This window comes from Octodon degus, unplaced genomic scaffold (genome assembly GCF_000260255.1).
Source record: "Octodon degus isolate 3935 unplaced genomic scaffold, OctDeg1.0 scaffold00027, whole genome shotgun sequence".
NCBI lineage: Eukaryota > Metazoa > Chordata > Mammalia > Rodentia > Octodontidae > Octodon > Octodon degus.
In genome coordinates this window covers 5895572-5913505 of record NW_004524603.1, presented here as the reverse complement: position 1 = coordinate 5913505, position 17934 = coordinate 5895572, and the positions used below count along the sequence as shown (strand labels likewise).

The 17934-nt window shown below is 50.6% G+C and overlaps 2 protein-coding genes across 2 annotated transcripts; one reads left to right on the top strand and one right to left on the bottom strand.

Moving 5' to 3' along the window:
- Window positions 1-3513: 3513 nt before the first annotated feature.
- Tmem176b (transmembrane protein 176B) lies at window positions 3514-12548 on the bottom strand. The gene is made up of 8 exons (XM_004629074.2): window positions 12456-12548; window positions 12006-12070; window positions 7763-7975; window positions 5540-5650; window positions 5148-5204; window positions 4727-4954; window positions 4240-4359; window positions 3514-3855 (listed from the first exon to the last, which is right to left on the bottom strand). Exons 3-8 carry the CDS (start codon window positions 7964-7966, stop codon window positions 3763-3765), a joined length of 813 nt encoding a protein of 270 aa, XP_004629131.1. The 5' UTR covers window positions 7967-7975; window positions 12006-12070; window positions 12456-12548; the 3' UTR covers window positions 3514-3762.
- Tmem176a (transmembrane protein 176A) lies at window positions 12485-16065 on the top strand. The gene is made up of 7 exons (XM_023712914.1): window positions 12485-12575; window positions 12841-13067; window positions 13357-13467; window positions 14504-14560; window positions 14692-14907; window positions 15337-15447; window positions 15777-16065. The coding sequence occupies exons 2-7, from the start codon at window positions 12870-12872 to the stop codon at window positions 15849-15851; spliced, it is 768 nt and encodes a 255-aa protein (XP_023568682.1). The 5' UTR covers window positions 12485-12575; window positions 12841-12869; the 3' UTR covers window positions 15852-16065.
- Window positions 16066-17934: the final 1869 nt, after the last annotated feature.

The window sequence follows — 17934 nt, the reverse complement described above, 5'->3', positions numbered from 1 at the left end:
AAAAAGCCGAGCCCACCAACATTCCTTCCTGTCCTCCTCTAGTCCGAGCAGCAGATCTACCGGGGTAGGGGACAGAGACAAGCTCTGATAGCTGCAGCTTTTAAGTGAACAGGATTGGGCCTACAGCACCAAATGGGAGGCCACCGAGGGACCAGTTACAGAACCCAGAATCTGGCCCTGCTGTGAAAGGAACGTAAATGGACAACACAGAGTTAAAAGCAGCGATTAGGAGAGGGAAAACCCAAGTATTTCCTGTTTATGCTCCAAATGGTCTTAAATCCTTAGACAAATGCAAGACGCCTACACAAGCTGGTGATTATTTGCACAAAGTGATATGAAGCCATTTCCATCGGTGGATACAGTTTCGCCACCAAGATGGAACTGTGCAAACAGCCAAATAGTTGGCTACCAGAAGTAAACAGAAGTAAGGGTGGGGTGGCAACGTCCCTTGATGAGAAAAAGACTCAGAGGAGGTTTCTAGGCTCCACACAAAGGGAGGGAGCTGCGGAGACAGACTCGGAGGACTTGGGCTGGGAGAGGTTGGAAAGAGAACGTCACAGGGCAAGAATGGAAGTTGCTGGAATCTGACATAGACCACTTCATGCAAAACAACCACCAAAACAAAACTGACACTCATTGGCCAGAATGATGAAGAAAAGAACGTCTCTCTGACCTGATGGCTGTAGAAATGCTGCCAAAGAAATTAACACCATTAGGAGCAAAGCCTCCTGACCAGCGCCCAGGCTCAGCCCTTCTTGTGTTTTGCTTCACTGACATTCCTTGCTAAAAGCAAATTGTTAACAGGAATAATAATAAAATAGAGGTGAATCTCAAAATGTCTAATTCCATGTCTGAGCTTCATTCTCCCCTGCAGGCCATCCAGAGTGCATACCAGGGCCTTTTACAAATTCCTAAGCATATACCTGGGGTCTGAGGACAATCAAATTCTACTTGGCCTGGCTGACTTGGGGTGGACACTTTTTCTCTCCAGCCAGCTCCTGACATTTTCCATGACAAACCAATGTGACAAGCCAATTAGCCACGCTGTGAACAGCAACAATTGGGACCACCAGAATTGATCTTCTACAGAATTTAAAAGTGAAAAGAAAATTAGCCCTTACCCTCTCCCCTACCCACCAAAGACAAAAAAAATTCCATTTGTTCATTGCGTGGATATATATTAACACCATCCATGAGGCTGGGCACAAGACAGTCTCAACCCATGAAGAAACAAAGGATTATGGTCCAAAAGATCTATGATATCTTCATTCCCCACCACCACCTGTTCTGATGGTGCCAATGGGTCGGCATTGTGCCATCCTTCAGTTGCACGTGACCTCCCAGGAGACTCCTCCTCCCTACCCCCAACAGGCCTCATGACTGCAGAGACAGTGGGCGGCTCTAGCACATCTTCATCCTTCTTGCCCACCATCACCCTTCCTCCCTCTCCTGCCCCGGAGGTGCCCCAAGGACCAAATGTGCCCAATTTGAAATGAGGTAGCTCTTCCTGAGCCCCTCTGCAGTAGCAAAGTCATCTACTCTAAAATGGAAATAGGCAGGACAAGGTCTTGGGTCAGAGAGGGAGGAGCCTGCTCCAGGAAGACTGGGGAACTCAACCACCAGCACCAATGCAGTAGGAACATTGATAGTACTGATTTCTGCTTCTCAAGCATGCCTCTTCTTTTTCTGACCAAGTAGTTGGACCCTTGATTGACCCTTGGGGGACCCTGATGGTTTGGCTTAAATCTTAGGCTGAAGCTACCAGAGGCCACTCTTCTTATGCTGTTAGTGTCTGAGCACCCAAAGGAATGATCCTGGAAATGCCTGAGATTTCCTAGAAATTATACCAGAAAAGCCCAGGATGGTAGAGGTTCTACTGGAAGCTCTAGAGATCATAGTGGAAGAGACCGCCTCATACCAGCCTGTGTGGACGGTGTGGGGGTGCCTCCTAACTGGAGTACTGATTTCCAGGACATGGTGAAGGGCACTTATGGAGGGGGGCAGCAGGATCAAGCAATACCATGTGACACTGGCCCAGGACCTGGTGGAGAGGGGCCCCCAGGCACAGCAGCCCTATGACCAAGAAAGGGGTGAAGATGGTCCCAGCCATGAAAGGAATCCTGGAAAGTGCTCAACCAGAAATGGAGAAAGGATTTTGAGCAGACAGTTGTGTTCTCCTCCCTCCCATCAGGGCTTCTCGTGTGTGTGTGTGTGTGTGTGTGTGTGTGTGGTGTGTATTTTAGGGAAGGGTCTACAGGGTGTTCAGGGTCTCACTACTAGATTGGACTCATAGTGATCTGCCTGTTTACAGCCTCCCAAGAGCTGGGATTACAGGTGCTCGCCACCACGCCCAGTCTCAATTGCTGTCTCAGCATGCCTCGGGGCAGGGCCAGCGCAGCAGGCCAGAGGATCCAGCCCCTGGCCCCTCACCTGCCTGCAGGTGCTTTAACCTGCTGAGCTACTTGGCCGGCCCAGGGCTGCTCCTTTACAGCCTCTCCTCTTCTGATCCTGCTGTTATTCAGCATCCGTCAGCAGACCGCCTTGCTGCCTGCTGCGCCCCAATCTGACATCAAGTCCCATGCTTTCCTCCTAAGACAGCGTCTTCGTGCCTCTTCTCCTGGCCAGACTGTGAACTCCTTGAGGTCAGCAATTCATGGTGACTCCTTGATGCCTCAAATCTCTGTGTCCTAAACCTTGTTAGAGCCAGATAGAGGAACAATGAAGGATCAACACGGTGACCTACTACTGCTTTACAGATGCTGGTAGAAGCCACAAAACCCCCGAGTCAATGAAGAGCCCTTATTACTTAGCAGTGGCAGGAGCCACAGGACAGCATTTCCACGCTGGTCCCATGACACTGACTCCCAGGGCAACGCAGGATGCACCACAGTGACCTCTCTATGTGCACAGGTCCCGGGAGCAGCCCCTGAGCTTAAGGAACTCCGTAAGCAGTGGAACCTATAGAAGGTGGCACCTGAGGAGAGGCTCCCTGGCCGTTAAGTAAGAGGCTTGTCCCACCGTGTGCTTCTGCTGAGATAAAGACCTTAAAAGGATGAGGCCAAGAAACCAGGGACTGAAACCTCTAAAGCCGTGAGCCCAAGCCCACCTTTTCTCCAAGTGGATTCTGTCTGGTGTTTGTTACAGTAGTGGAAAGCTGATGGATACAGTCTTTTCACACATTATCTCTCTTAGCTTCCGGGCTCAACCATGTCTGCATTTGTCCACTCAGCGGAGAATGAGGGGCAGCCACTCCTCCACTGCCGGGGTAAAATAAATGCTGGGGTTCAGCTTGTCTAAATTGCTTTGCACCTCCAACTTCTTTCTTGAGGCTAGGGGTGGGGATTTTCCGTAGTTTGGAGCTCGAGTTTACCTACCTGACTGGTGGTTTATGGTCACTAGATGCTAGAAGATAAGGAAGCCACACACCCCATGCAAGGGCAGGCCATTCCCAGCACACGACTTGTGTAAATGAAGGAAGACACAGCTTCCTGACAAAAATTATCTCCCCTGTATTTTTTTCTGTTTAATTGGCATTATGGAAAATGTGACAATGTCTCTTCTTGGAACAGAGGGCACTAGAGAGGGATGGTGAGTGAGGACACAGGGAGAGGAGGAGGAGGACTGTCATTGGCTATGGCAATGACGAGCATGAGGTGCAGGGCCAGGAGGACTCCTGGGGACAGTTTCCATCATCGTCATGGGCCCTGGGCTGCTCTGACTGGAACGCTCAGGAACCGTGGCAGGGTCTCCAGGTGCAGGTGCTCACAGGTTGATGACAGTCAAGGTCTCCTCCTTGGACGTGGGAAGGGACTGTGGATTCACCCCCAGAAGCTTCTGCTCTGATTCTTCCTCATCCTGAGGAAAGGGGAGGAGCAGTGGTGACACAGAAAGAATGAGGTGGAGTTGGCCTCGGAGCCTGAAACCAGGAGAGGAAAGGAGGTGGGAAAGGAAAGACTCCAAAATAGGGAGCCAGCAAAAGGGCCGGTGACAGAGAAAGGGGACTTGGGCAGATATCTGGGACACAGTGGAGGGGACAGCAGGGAATAGGAAAGGAGGGTGTGGAGAGACACAAGGCAGGACACACAATGGAACCACAGACCCCCACCACCACAGTGAAGGAAGAGCCACGCCCCTGGAGGGGTGGGCTTAATTTCCAATGAAGGGGCTCCTGGCGCCAGGCTGCCCCCAGTTTGTCCCTTCTCAGACACACACTCACCCACATGCCTCTGGACAACTCACCAGGAACTGGGAGCTCTGGCCACGCATGCTTCGAACATGCAATCCCACGGAAGCCAAAGATAGGGTGACGTGCAGGACACAGACCACTATGAGCAGGACACAGAATGCCAAGAAGAGATTCTGGGGAGAAAAGATGGATAAACATACAATCTGGGCTCAGCTCCTTGGATTCTGCCTGCACTGTGCATGCCTATACAGCATGGGCAATAAAGAGATGCCATGCGGGGTGGGGCAGCCCTGAACTGGCCTGGCAGCTTCCATTTCTTACCTATTCAAATGCAATTGGTGCCCCCCACCTCATTGCCCTGCCAATAAAACCCCCAGCCACTGGAAAAGCTATTGCAATCTGAGAGGTGCCTGCTGTTGAAATTAACATCTCCAAGGGCGGTCCAAGTGCAAAGAGCCTACACCTCTACCCTCCAGGGCCTCCATTTCACAGAGCAAAGAGCTGTGAGGGTCCCAGGAAGCCTGGGTTCTTCTTTCTCACCAGGGTCATTTCCATAAAGTTCCTGCAGTTCTCTGTCCTCCAGTCTGAGTAGCTATTTCTCTGTCTGTACTTAGTGGTTGTGGGGACAGGGACCAAGCTGTCACACACGGAGTTGAACTTTGAGTAGTTTAACTCGTCGGTTTGCCAGATTATGCTCCTCACAGAAAAAACAACAGCAGCCACAGCGGCAGCGACGCCAGCCAGCGTGAGCAGACCCGACACACAGCCCTAGAAGAGAGCGATCTGAGACACAGGCTCCAATCGTCAGGGGCACAGCTGCAGGGGTGCGGCCCACAGATCTGTCTCTCCTTCCCCAGCTCCTGTGGCTGGTAACCCTCAGAACCTTCCAGGAAAGGCCTGAGGATCCCGAGGACCCAGGGGTAGAAGAGAAGGTCAGGGAGAGAAGTTGTCTGAGACTCACTGCAAGTTGCCCCCGGTGCTTCTGATGGGCAATGGCCCCTGCTCCTGCTGCAATTGCCTGGAGAGAGAAGACACCGAACAGGGCTTTGGATTTGCTCTCCTGATAGAGCACCCATCACCCTTCCACCCAAAGCTCCCGGGAGAGCTAATCGGAAGCAGGATTCAAGAGGCTAGCACAGAAGCCTCACGTACGCCAAGTCCAGTTCCACTGCCCCTTCTTCCCTGGCCCTGACAGAAGACATAGATGGGAGAGAGTCTGTCCCAGCCCCAGGACAGCTACCTCAAGGAAAGAGGACACACGGGCACTGGGTTTTCGGTGGCTTCCCCCAGGAACTTTCTCTTCGCCCGTCACCCTCTGCCTCCCACTGAGCCCGCTGCACAACCCCTACTCACCACAGCCCCGGCCCAGAAGGCACAGCCCAAGCCACGCAGCTCACTTGTGGGCCCAAAGGAGAGGCTCACTCCCAGGGCACAGCTCACAACCCCCAGCATGATCTGTGTCACCTGCAACACGGGGTGAAAAATCAGCAGCCTAGCTCCTACCTCTTTGGCTTTGCATCTGCCTGCACTTCGGATTCCAGAAGATTCCATTTCCTTACTATCCTTTAAGCTGCGCTGGCCTGGCTCTCCCCCTATCCCGCTTACCAGCTTTGCTGTTTATTTTTGTTCTTCTTTCTACAGGAAACACTTCATGATAAACATAGATCGTCCCCGCTTCTCCTCACCCTTCCTGCGGAAACTCATCATTTTGTCCAGTCTTGGCATCTACCTCCACTTCCAGGTCTGATTTATCTCTTCAAGTACAAATATGTAATCGTGAGGGCTCTGCAGTAGACACAAAGATGTGCCACTGGTGTCCCCCACCTGCTTCTAGCAAGGGGGACCTTGGCTTTCAGCTGACAAAAGCTGTAATGGTCCCCAACCCAATGATGGAGCAAAACTGTGGCTCAAGGGCCACCGCCTCCCACTGCAGAGCTGTGGTAGTGGACAGCCTCGCAGGGACCCTTTGCCTATCCCCTCTTTTCATCTCACATAAGTTGACCCTCAGTAAACCATTTGCACCCCTAACTCCGACTCGGTGCCTCCTGGACAGCCCTATGCACAGGCTTCCGGATATCACGTGAGCTTCGTCATCATAGGGCCCCTTTCCTGTCTCCCGGGGCTTGCGTCCTGATCGTCCACGCTCCAACCCTCTATGTGTGCTTGGGTTTCTCTCTTTTCTTACACCCCAGACCCACTTGTCTACACAATGCAGACCATTCACACTTCTACCTGGATGCCTGCAGCCCTGAGGCAGCTGGAGCCCAGGTTCCTTCCTGCACGCCTGCGCACAGCCCTCCTGCCACAGGTGCTGCCTTGGGACAGACTCTGTGCGAGGTTCCTCACCCAGCCGGGGCTGGCGCATTCCCTCGCCCTCTGCAGGCACGCACTTGCCTGAGGCTCTCCTGCCTCTTTGCCTTTCCTCCTCTACTTTTTTTTTTCCCATAATTTTATTGAGAAACAAATAACAATGAGACAGTTTAAAACCAAATTGGTAGGACAGTTTCAATAACTAACACATTGCATACTCTCTTCCTAGTGGTTATTTGCTGTACAAGATGCGGACATGATATCCTATTTATAAACACCATTAGAACAAATCCCTCTATTCATTAAGAGAATGTAACTATATATCTACCCTAACCATTTTGAATACACAGATACAAAATGGACATTCGTCTGTATCCCCTTTCTTGTTTAGTTCCGTTATTTGAATATTATAGGTGTGTTAATTCAGCAAAATACTCTAAAAGAGTCCAGTAGCCCATAATAGTATTGGGTCTTCCGCAGTTTCCTCCTCTACTTTTGCCTTTGCTTCTTTAACCTGCAGTTCCTTCTCTTTCTTCCCCGACCCCTGTCGGCCTGAATCCACTCCTTCACCAGGGTCGTCTCCAACACCAACTCCGGCCCACCAGGGTGTCAGCTGGGAAGCTTGCTGATCCGGCCTCTACTCACTCTGTGTCACCCTTCCGGGTGGAAACAGAACACTTTCCAGGGTAGTCTGACCGGAAAGGCCTAGCGGGTTGCCTTGCATCAGCAGCCTCAGTCTGCATGGGCCCAGCCAAACCTCCACAGACAAAGTCCCAAAACCCTTCCTCACACAGAACGACCCTCCTCTTAGGGTTCAGCCCCTTTCCTTTGTGTGTCCTGTTGAAAAGGAAGATTTGTCAGAAAACCCAACACCTAGAGGCCATAATGTTAGGCGAGACATCAGACACCAGAGCTTCAATATTGATCAAGGGGTTGCTCTTTCATGAGGAACTCGAAGTCTAAGTAAATTAAGAAGCAAAACAAAAGATGATAAGAAATCAGAAGGTCGATCTTTTGCAAATAGGAAGGAAACCAAGTGATGAAGAGATGGAGAGAAGGAGCATAACCACCATGCACTAATAAGGATTCAAAACTCATAAATTTCTTTTAAATGAATAAAAAGGGTTCCACCCTCTGTGTCACCTCATTACGGTTCCCCTCTCTGTGTCATTTCATTATGGTTCCACCCTCTGTGTCACCTCATTACGGTTCCCCTGTGTCACCTCGTTACCTTCCCCACTACCACTACCACCCACACGCTCTTACCCCTAGAGCCAGCTGTTCATTGCTTGGCCTGGCTTTGGAAGGCCTGGTGTCCCTAGGTCGAGAAAGAAACTGCTTCAGCGACCCTGCTGCCTTCAGCAGCTGTGTCAACGCGGACTCCTCGTAGATGTGGATGTTGATGTGAGTGGGCTGGGACGAGGTGGAGGCCACGCTGACTCCATTCACGGTCACCATGTTTTGGGCCATCTTGCCTGCAGGGGAACAGATGGGCAGAGCTGGAAGGATCCTTCTCCCTTCCCAGTCCAAAGGGTTTTCCTGGTGTACACGTCAATGTTAACAATGACCCTAATTCAGGATGCAAATCCACATTCTATCCTGAGCTTTTTGCCACATGAACTCTTGGATGCCTTCCCAAAATGATATGATATAGTTTGTCTAGGGTCCAGAGTGGGACAAAGAAAAGAATCTGAATTATTATCATTTTTTTTGGTGATACCAGGGATCAAATTCTAGACCCTGCGCTTGCCAGGCAAGTACTTATTCCACTGAGCTATCTCCCCAGCCCCTGAATTATTTTAATCAATTAATTAATTAATTAATTTGTGTGTGTGTGTGAGGCCAGCTCAGCCCACCCTGGGGGCGGGGCTGGCATGGCATGTGGTGCTGGGAATCAGACTGTGGTCCCTGTGCCTGCCTAAGCTTGCCCAAGTAGGCACGTTAGACTGCTGAGCTATCTTTCCGGCCCCTGGATTATTTTATTTTATTTTATTTTTTAATTTTTATTTATTTATTTTAATTTTTTCCATAATTTTATTGAGAAACAAATAGCAATGAGACAGTTTCAAACCAAATTGGTAGGACAGTTTCAATAATTAACACAATGCACACATTCTTCCTAGTGGTTAATTGCTGTACAAGATGTGGACTTGCTATCCTATTTACAAACATCATTAGAACAAATCCTTCTATTCATTAAGAGAATGTAACTACATATCTATCCTAACCACTTTGAATACACAGATACCAAATGGACATTCATCTGTATCCCCTTTTTTTGTTAAGTTCCATCATTTAAATATTATAGGTGTGTAAACTCAGCTAAATGTTCTAAAACAGTTCAAGGGTCCATAATAGTATTGGGTTTTCCACTTCACTGGCAATGTCAGAAATTGTTAACCTGAGTCCCCTACAGCTCAACATAACACCATGGCTTTACTTTTATATTTCATTTTTATACTTTTCTGCTGGATGGTTAAGACCAAGGTAAAGTAGGACCTATGCAACAAGAGTTGTAGCTTTTGGGTCTGATAAGGTCAGTGAAATCCCCTCAGGATTTATCCTGAGATCCTGTACCTCAGACTGTAGAACCTTTGTCAGTGCAGCCATGTGGATGAGTCACGGCCAATTGCTTGGCCAATGTGCTCTCTGTGAAAGTCTCAGAGAATGTTTTCTCTCCATGTGACTCTCCTTAGGCACACTCTACATCATCGATCACTTTCCTCTTTGGCCCCATAATCTCCTTGATCAGAAAATTTGGGACACTACTGAGTTACATGACATTACAGTACAAGTTCTCATATGTCCTGAGTCTAAGTGACCTTGAAAGGCTAGGGCCAAAATGTTGGCTTTCCTTGCGGGCCTCCTTTTCCTCTAATTTTGGTCTGCAAACTTAGGTTGTTAACCATCCAGAAGACAAGCTTATTATTATTACCATCCCTGGATTATTTTAGTAAATATTTATTTTCATTCCTGCTGTCTGCCAAAAAAATAAAAGTATACATCAGGAAAAGGAAAATTTGCATAAATATTTTAATACTAAATTTATCAAGCCTTCATGAGATTAGTGCAAGTTATCTTTGGCCTCTACAATGAAAAGAGCTGCTCAGAGCAGTGGCTGTCAGCTTCCCCACATTGATTAGTACCATGGCAAACTGCACGAGTGTGCATACATTTTTGGTGGACTCTGTGTGTATTACATATAATTTTCTCACTAGCAAAAATATTCAGAAAAATTTAAAGAAACACCAATTTGATCGATTTCTTTCTTTTTTTTTTTTTTTTTTTTTAACAAAAGCACCTAATTTTTTTGCAGAACCGGGGATTGAACTCAGGCCTTTGTGCTTGCCAGGGCAGCGCTTATTCCACTGAGCCATCTCCCTGACCCCAATATGATCCATTTCTGACATACTTTTCAATGACATTTTTGCTTACAAAAGATTTCTTCTCCACGCTCTGTCCCCCAAATGGTGGCATACCCCACATGCTGCACAGAGCTCTATACAATGTCGCGGTCACAGAACCATCTGTGTCAAGAACCAGCCCAACCACCGTCCACACAAACCTGCCTTAGTCAGTTGTGTAACTGCAGCATGTCCGGTGCGTGAATCTACCATGATTTATGCGATTGATTCCCTCTTAACAGACATTTAACCAATTTCAGTCAATTTTATGCCATAAAACGCTCCATTTGAAATGTTTATCTCCATAAGTTTTGACAAATTTGTACCCTTATGCAATCACAATTACAATCAAGATACAGAATTTTTCTCTGTTTCACACATTTCCAAAAGGGCTCTCCACGGCGAACCTCGCAGCTGGCCGTCGCCAATTACTAATCTCCCTCCCGTGATGAGCTCGGCATAGTTTCGAGCAGTAGTTTCAATTATTATCAGCAGTCTCATAATTTCATAGTTCCCATTATCATGAAAGACGCTGATGAATTTCACAGGCTAAAAGCCATTTTTATTTTTTTCTTTTTAGGCTCTTCTTTCCTATTCTGTGTTTCCTGTTTTATTTTGTTCCCCACAGAAGCACTCTGCATAGTAAAAAAAATTACCACTAACGTGGTAATCAAATATTAACATGGCTTCAAATATTTCTTTACAACTATAATTTATATTGTGACTTGCCTTGTGTTTTTGCACAGTTTTCATCCTAAAAAGTATAGCTTATGTTTAGGAAACTTCTCTCTTGTTTATACTAGACAGGTTTTACTTCCTATGTTAAAAGGACGTCCCCGCTTGGAGACTGTAACAGTTCAGCCGCGTTTTCTTCTCTGTGGTTTCATGCTTTCTGTTTTCATTTTTAACATCCCTCTGGAATTCCTGACATACTCCAGGAGACACAGAGCTAAGCTGCTGCTGCTGCTGCTGTTCAGAGGGACTTCCTGCAGGGTCATTGCCATGTGTGGCGGCAGGGGTCTTCTCTCACTGATTTAAAACGCTCTCCTGAGCAAACAGGGAGCTCCCATGGGAGCCGAGCCCACGCCAGTCTTCCTGTTCTGCCCGTGGCTGTGTCTATGCTGAGCTCTGCCTCACGGACACAATTTTAATTAGTGCAGAATTTAATATCTAATTGGGCTGCTTCTTGACTACCTTGTATTTTTTTTTTTCCAGAATTGTCTCGGCCCTTTTTGCTAGATTACTCCTCCTCGTACACTTGAAAACCAACTCAGTGGGCTCCAACCCGCACCCCACAGAGCCAATCCCAGCATACCTCTGCCTGAGTAGCACCGCTGAACCCCAATATTGACTGCAGCGCTAACAGCACTTCCCTCTTGCCCTCTGCCTAACTCTCTGAGCAGTCTCCCTCTTTCACCTGCCATCCCATGGAGGCCAAAGGTCAGGCTTTTGGCAAGTCTACCAGGAGATGCAGATTCAGTGGGCCTAGCCAGGGGGCCTCCACCCCACTTTCTGCGTTCTCCCTTGGGGGCCCCAGGAGTCCTCTGGAAGGTGTGGTCCTCTGGGGCACTTTGGGCCTCGGCTCGCCCTGTGGCTCCTAAGGGCAGGATGTGCAGCCAGGAGCAGAGTCCCAGCCCCACTCTCCCTGGGAAGAGGAGGCCCAGTCCTGCTGTCCTTGCCTTGGCCTTCCTCCCCCTGCTGGACCTGTGGAAAGAGCAGCCTGCGGTCCCCAAGCCATAGCCATGCTCCCTCAGGGCTCTGTCCCAAAGGCGCCACGCCCATCCCCACACAGAGGGGAGGCCTGAGAAGCCAGGCTAGGCCTCCCCCAGCGCCACCTCCATTCCTAGGGCGCATCCTCTGTGCTCAACCTCATGCTGTCCACCAGCCTCGCTGGACAGGGTACTGAGCCAGAGCCAGCTTCTCACCAGAAACTGGTTTTGGTGTCTTCTCAGCACCCCCCTGTGCTCCTTCCTGGAGTCCTACAGAGAGCAGAGCAGAAGAAGAGGATGCTCTGCACAGGCAGGGCTGAAGGGACAGGTGCAGGGTCCACAGCCCAAGAGCCTCCTGGGAAGGGCCTGCCTGGGGTGGGGGCCCGGCCTCACCTGTGTCCTTCAGGAGCCAGAGCAGAGCAGGGCTGCGAGGTGTCGCTCTGGAGCAGAGGACTGCCAGGCTGGAGGAGGAGAGCAGAACAGAGGGATGGTGCCAAGAGGGTGAGGCCCAGCCTCAGTGCTTCCCAGCAAGCAGCTAGGACCATGGGGCCCTGCTAGGGGGGTTCCATGATGAGCAAATGATCAGGCCGGCTCATGAGTGTGCACATGCACACGTGCACACACACACGCACACACACATCTACTCAGATGACATACACTGGAACCACACACACTCACCACACTTGCTAGGAAAGCCTTGGCCAGGCAATTGTATGCCCGACACCCCCACAGTGCAGCCTCCCCATTCCTGTCTGGCTCCTCAGGGCCCAGCCCCCCATGGCTGCAAAGCCCTAGAGGATCCCCTCCATCCCAGCCATTCTCCGGGAAGGGCAAAAGTCCAATTACCCTTGAGCCTCCCTTCGCTCTGGCTGTCAGCTTCTTCCTCTGGCTAGACTGCTCCCCCGCCTCCTCCTCACTCCTGCAGACCTTGCTGCTGTGCTCAGCTCCCTGCTCCAGGGGAGGAAGGTGAGGCAGCCTCTTTCCTGGGGATACCTGTGCCCCTCACAACTGCCAATAGAAGCTCAACAAGCAGCCAGGGTATTGCAGGAGGGGGTCATGTTCCAGGGTCGCAGGGCTCTGGAAAGAAGACTCAGGATCAGTGATGGAGGTGGAGGGGCAGCACATATAGGCAAAAGGGCCTGAGAGGACCAAAAGGAGCACACAGCAGACATGGGGTGGTGGGGGAGCCCCGACAGGGACAGGTGAACATCTGTCCTTCTGGCCTCCCTAGTCTTTCTTGTGTCTCTCAGAGGGATATCCATGGACATGGGAACAGCAGACAGCACCGAGGTAGCCTCCGAGGCCCCACAGCCCTCCCTCATCAACGTGCATATCCACAAGGAATCAGCGCTGGCCAAGATCCTGCTGAGCAGATGTTCCCTGCTGCGGCTCCCGGCCACAGCCACCGGCGCCACCAGCCAGACCTCGGACAGCAGCAGACTGCTGGTGGCCTCCTGGGTAAGGGGGCCGCTTGCCTTGTGGAGCTGGGGGGATACCCCAATCCTCATGTCTGGCCATGGGAAGGCTGCTTTTCAGGCCATACTCTCCACCAGCCTCTCCAAATAGATTCCAAATAGTTCTCCCTGTCCCTGTCCCTATCCCTCTTCTCTTGCTCTGCTCTAACCAGTATACCCAGGGTGCAGCTGCTTCTCAGAGCCACCCTAACACCCCAGGGGGTGGGGAGTGGGGCCAGGGCTTCCTCTGTGCCCCGGCACCCAGGCCTACTCTTAGCTCCTGCATCTTTCAGGTGGTACAGATCGTGCTGGGGCTCCTGAGCGGGGTCCTGGGAGGATTCCTCTACATCTGCCGGTGCCACACACTGTGTGCCTCAGGAGCCGCCATCTGGACTGGGGCGGTGGTGAGTGTGGCAGCGGGCCGTCATGTCCTGTCGGAGGGGACAGGAAGTTGCCCTCAGTGTTTCCTGGACATCACACCCAGCAGGGTGGTACCGCAGAACATTAGCAAAGAGCTGCTAATGACGGGGGCCACGTCTTAGCTCATGTAGATAAGAGGACAGCCACGGATGGTGACGTGTCCCGACTCACAGGGTCAGTCCTCTGGCTGGGGCTCCCCACACCCCCCACCCTGGCCTGGCTACCATTCCCCACTATCAACACAGCAGTCACCACCCAAGGATCTGAGAGCCCACTCCGCACCAGACACTGCCCAGGTCTGCGGGGCAGGGCGGGGGCGCTTGGGATGACAACCAGCTAGAGAAGAAATGCCTCCTCCGGTTCGCCCCTTGTCTTCTGCGCATCCAGTGGAAGCAGAGATGAATGTATGAAATCCTGTCTGTGGTGAGACTGGGGGACCCTTGACCACATTCACCATCTCAGAGCAGCAAGTATTGAAAGAGGAGACCAAAGGAACTGGGCTGGGGCCTCCCCTGCCAGAGACGCCCAGATCAGTTACAGACCCAGACAAAATCCTCATCCATCTGCTCATTGAGATGCCCCCAAGCCTGGCTGGGAGGCCCGAGAGCTGTTAGGACCAATATCTGGGCCCCAGGCTGCCCAAAGATTCATCTCCAACAGCCCGGGATTCACACCAGATCCATCCCCCCTCCCCAGTCCCTGCCACTTTCGTGCAGCACCCAATATTGCCTTAAAAGGTTTTGGAGAAGTCGGGGCAGGCTTACACCCAGCTCGGCCACAAGCACTTTCAGAGGCCTCTAAAACAGCATCCTGCAGCCTCCAGGGCTGGACTCAGGCAGGCTCAGAGCTCTCCACAATTATTTTACCACAAACAACAAAGCACAAACACCAGGACACACCCAGAGCTTGCTGGGGAGAGTCAGCTCGTGGCTGGCAGGAGGCATAGGGGGAACAGAGGCAGGTGGCTGGAGGAGACGTGAGGTTCCTTGCTAACCCTGCCCCCGTCTCCTCTCTCTCCAGGCTGTGCTGGCTGGAGCTGCTGCCTTTGTTTATGACAAACGGGGTGGGATCTGTTGGGTGAGTTCTAAGCCAGGGAGAGAGTTCTGGGGGTCACATGTGGAAACCACCAGGCACTGCCCTCTTTGCCCACGTCCAGGCTGTGGAAAAGACTGAATCACTAAGGTCCGCTCCTGCCTCTTCCCCTCCAGGCCCTGCTGAGGACCCTTCTCACCTTGGCGGCTTTCTGCACAGCCATCGCTGCCGTTGCAATTGGATCTCGTAACTTCCAGGAGTACCGTTATGATATGAATGGTAACTACCTCTGTAAAGACTACTCAAGCGGCTGGCCCACCTGGGCCCCCAGCACCGTGAGCCCCGAATCGGAGCGGCTACAGCTGTGCATCTCCCAGGTGAACATGCTGAAGGTCAGTGGGCCGGGGAAGGGGTAGGGCAAGCGGTGGGAGCGAGGCTAGGCAGATGAGAGGAAAGCTCTGCACCACAACAGGTGCCCCTGACACTCACGTAGCCTGGTGACTGTCCCCAAAGATGCAGCTATGAGCAAGGCAGAAGCTGCTCCTGCAGCTGAGATGTCAGAGACCGGTGGGAAAGACAAACACTGAGGTCCTCGATGCGAGTGGCACCAAGGTGCCCTGCCTGGATCCTCTCCAGTCAACCCCACTCTGCAGAGGCGCACAGGGCACTGTATTCTGCATACTGGACACAGTGGGCCCCCTGCAGAAGCCGCAGCCCGGGGGATGAGGCGTGGACAATGTCCCGTGTCAGTGAGGAGCGTTGGAAAGGGCACCAAAGTGACCGCTGCTCTGGTGCCCATAACCTCGCCCCTCTGTCCCCAGAACCTGTTCGTGAGCCTCCAGTCCATGCTCTTGGGAATCTGGGTCCTGCTGATTCTGGCATCTCTAGCTCCCCTATGTCTGTACTGCTGGAGAAGATTTGCCATAGAAGAGGTGAGTCCGTGTGTGTTGGGGTGGCAGGGTTGTTGAGAGGAGACAGCAGTAGAAGAGAAATAGTTCAGGAAGAAAATGGGACCCATTCGGGAATCCCAGGTAGCCTCATGCTTGTCTTTCTACCCAAGGCCAGAGAGCCCCTATTCCCAACCGAGGGGCCCCAGTGAGACTCCACAGAGCCAGGGGGACCTCCATCTGTGCTAGGTCTTCCGGGTCATTAAATCAGGTGTCCCGTAACTGGTGCTGCGCCCCGGCTACCGAGCTGCCTTGGAGGAGAAAACCCGCCCCTCTCTCCCCTTCAGAGCTGTCTTGCCCTGCCCCTCCTTTAGAAAAGGGAGCAACGGGAGGAAGCCCCTGGCAGCGAGCCGGTGCTAGTCCTGCCTCTGCTGGGCACTCAGTCCTGAACCTGCTTCTGCTTTGAACGCCCCGTGTCTGACTCCTTGAAGAACCAGCTTGGGACAAGAGACCGCCTGGCAGCGGAACTTCTTCCCCCAGGACGAGGCCACCGCCCTGCTCCATCGGCCCTCACAGGGCTCTTGCTTATCTCTTGCTCATCTTTATCGTCCTTCGTGTCCCCTCTGATACAGTCATTTGACAATAAACGTTTATGTGATTAGTCGCAGGTTCTTGCCTCATTCAAATACAGGGAATTTGTCTGGCTGAGGCGGCAGAGGATCCTGAGCCAACAGCAGACCTAAGACCCCACCCCGAGCATGCGCACACGCAGGTGCGGGCGCACCCGCACAGCTCAAACTCCCACTGGAGCTGGAGCTGCGAACCTCAAAACCAGACTCCTTTGAATGTGGTCGGTGGCTGCAGGTCCGAAATCTGGGTACCAGTTGTGAAGGGCCTAGAACTCGGAGCCCTGCTCCCTATCCATCAGATTGAAGAAAGCAAATGTGTGGATTTTCATTTTGACTGTTTGGCGGTATTAAGAACTGGACAACAAAACACCAAGATGCAATCATTTAAAAAATCCTAGGGCCACAAGTTCAAGCCCAGACTGGGCAACTTAGCAAGATATTGCATCAGAATAAAAATGGGCCAGAGACATAGCTCCTTGTGAAGGCCCTGGGTTCAATCCCCAGTACCGACAACAAGTTTTTTATTAAAAGTTCTAGAGAGAGAGAATATATATTCATTGCACCCAAAGGACTTCAAGGCAAAGAAAATACCAGGGATAAAGAGTCACTACACAGTGATTAGAAATTTTATTTGCCAAGATGCAACAATCCTAAATATATATGCACCTAATGCTAGAACTTCAAAATACATGAAGCAAAGGTTCACTGGATGGAAAGGAAAAATCGTGAAGTCCATAATCACAGTAGAAGACTCTTCAGGACTCCCTCTCAGCAGCATGGAGAATAAGTACTCAGGCATTAACAAGGACACGGAAGAATGGACCCACAGCATCAGTAGCTAGTTATACTTGTTCATGACACCCTCCACAACCACACATCACAGGCTTTGCAACACTCACTGAACATTGACTGAAACAGACCATATGATCTCAGGATCATAAAACAACTCTTGACAAATTTAAAACTGAATTCATACAGAATGAGTTTTCTCACTGCAGTGAAATCGACCTAGAAATCAATAAACAGAAAGATAATGGGGATGCCTTTCAAACAGTTGGAAGTTAAACAACATACTCCTAAAGAATTCATGGATCAAGAGCCAGCTAGATGGCTCAGTGGATTAAGCACCTGCTTAGGCAGACACAGGAGCCCAGGGTTCGAGCCCCAGTGTACTGAGCTGGCCTTGCCCTCTGGGCGCACTAGGATGGTGATTGAGACTGGGTGTAGTAGCACACATCTGTAATCCCAGTGCTTGGGAGGCTGAAAACAGATGAGTCACTACAAATCCAATCTGTGTGGTGAGACCCTGTAGACCCTGTACTAAATATATTAAAAACAAGGAAAAAAAAAAGAATTCAGGGATCAAAGAAGTCTCAGGAAAATTAGGAAAAAAAAAGAAAATTAGAAAAGATTTGAATGGAACAAAAATGCAAATTCTGTCTGTCAAAGTTGAGAGATAACATTAAGGTACTTAGAAGGAAATTTACAGTATTAAATGCTGATATATAAGAATAAAATTCTCATATCAATTATCTCAAATTTCACCTCTGAAAATAGAAAACAGGGAGCAAAATGAGCCCAAATCCCACCAGGAAAAATAAGGCAGATAAAGAAGAAGAGAAATCAATTGAATAGAGAATGGATCCAGGTAGGATTGTACGTTCCTGTCCTCCCAACTACTTGGGAAGCACAAACAGAAACGATGCCGGAGCCCCAGGATTTGTGGCCAGCCTACCGGAGCCCAGGCAGATCTTAGCTCAACGAAACCAAACAAAACAAATGGAAACTGGAAAAAAATAGAGACCAATGAAGCCAGAAGTTAGTGTGTTAAAACAGTCAAAATTGGTAAACTTCCAACAATAGTGACAAAGCAGAGGAACAACACACATCACCAACAACAGAA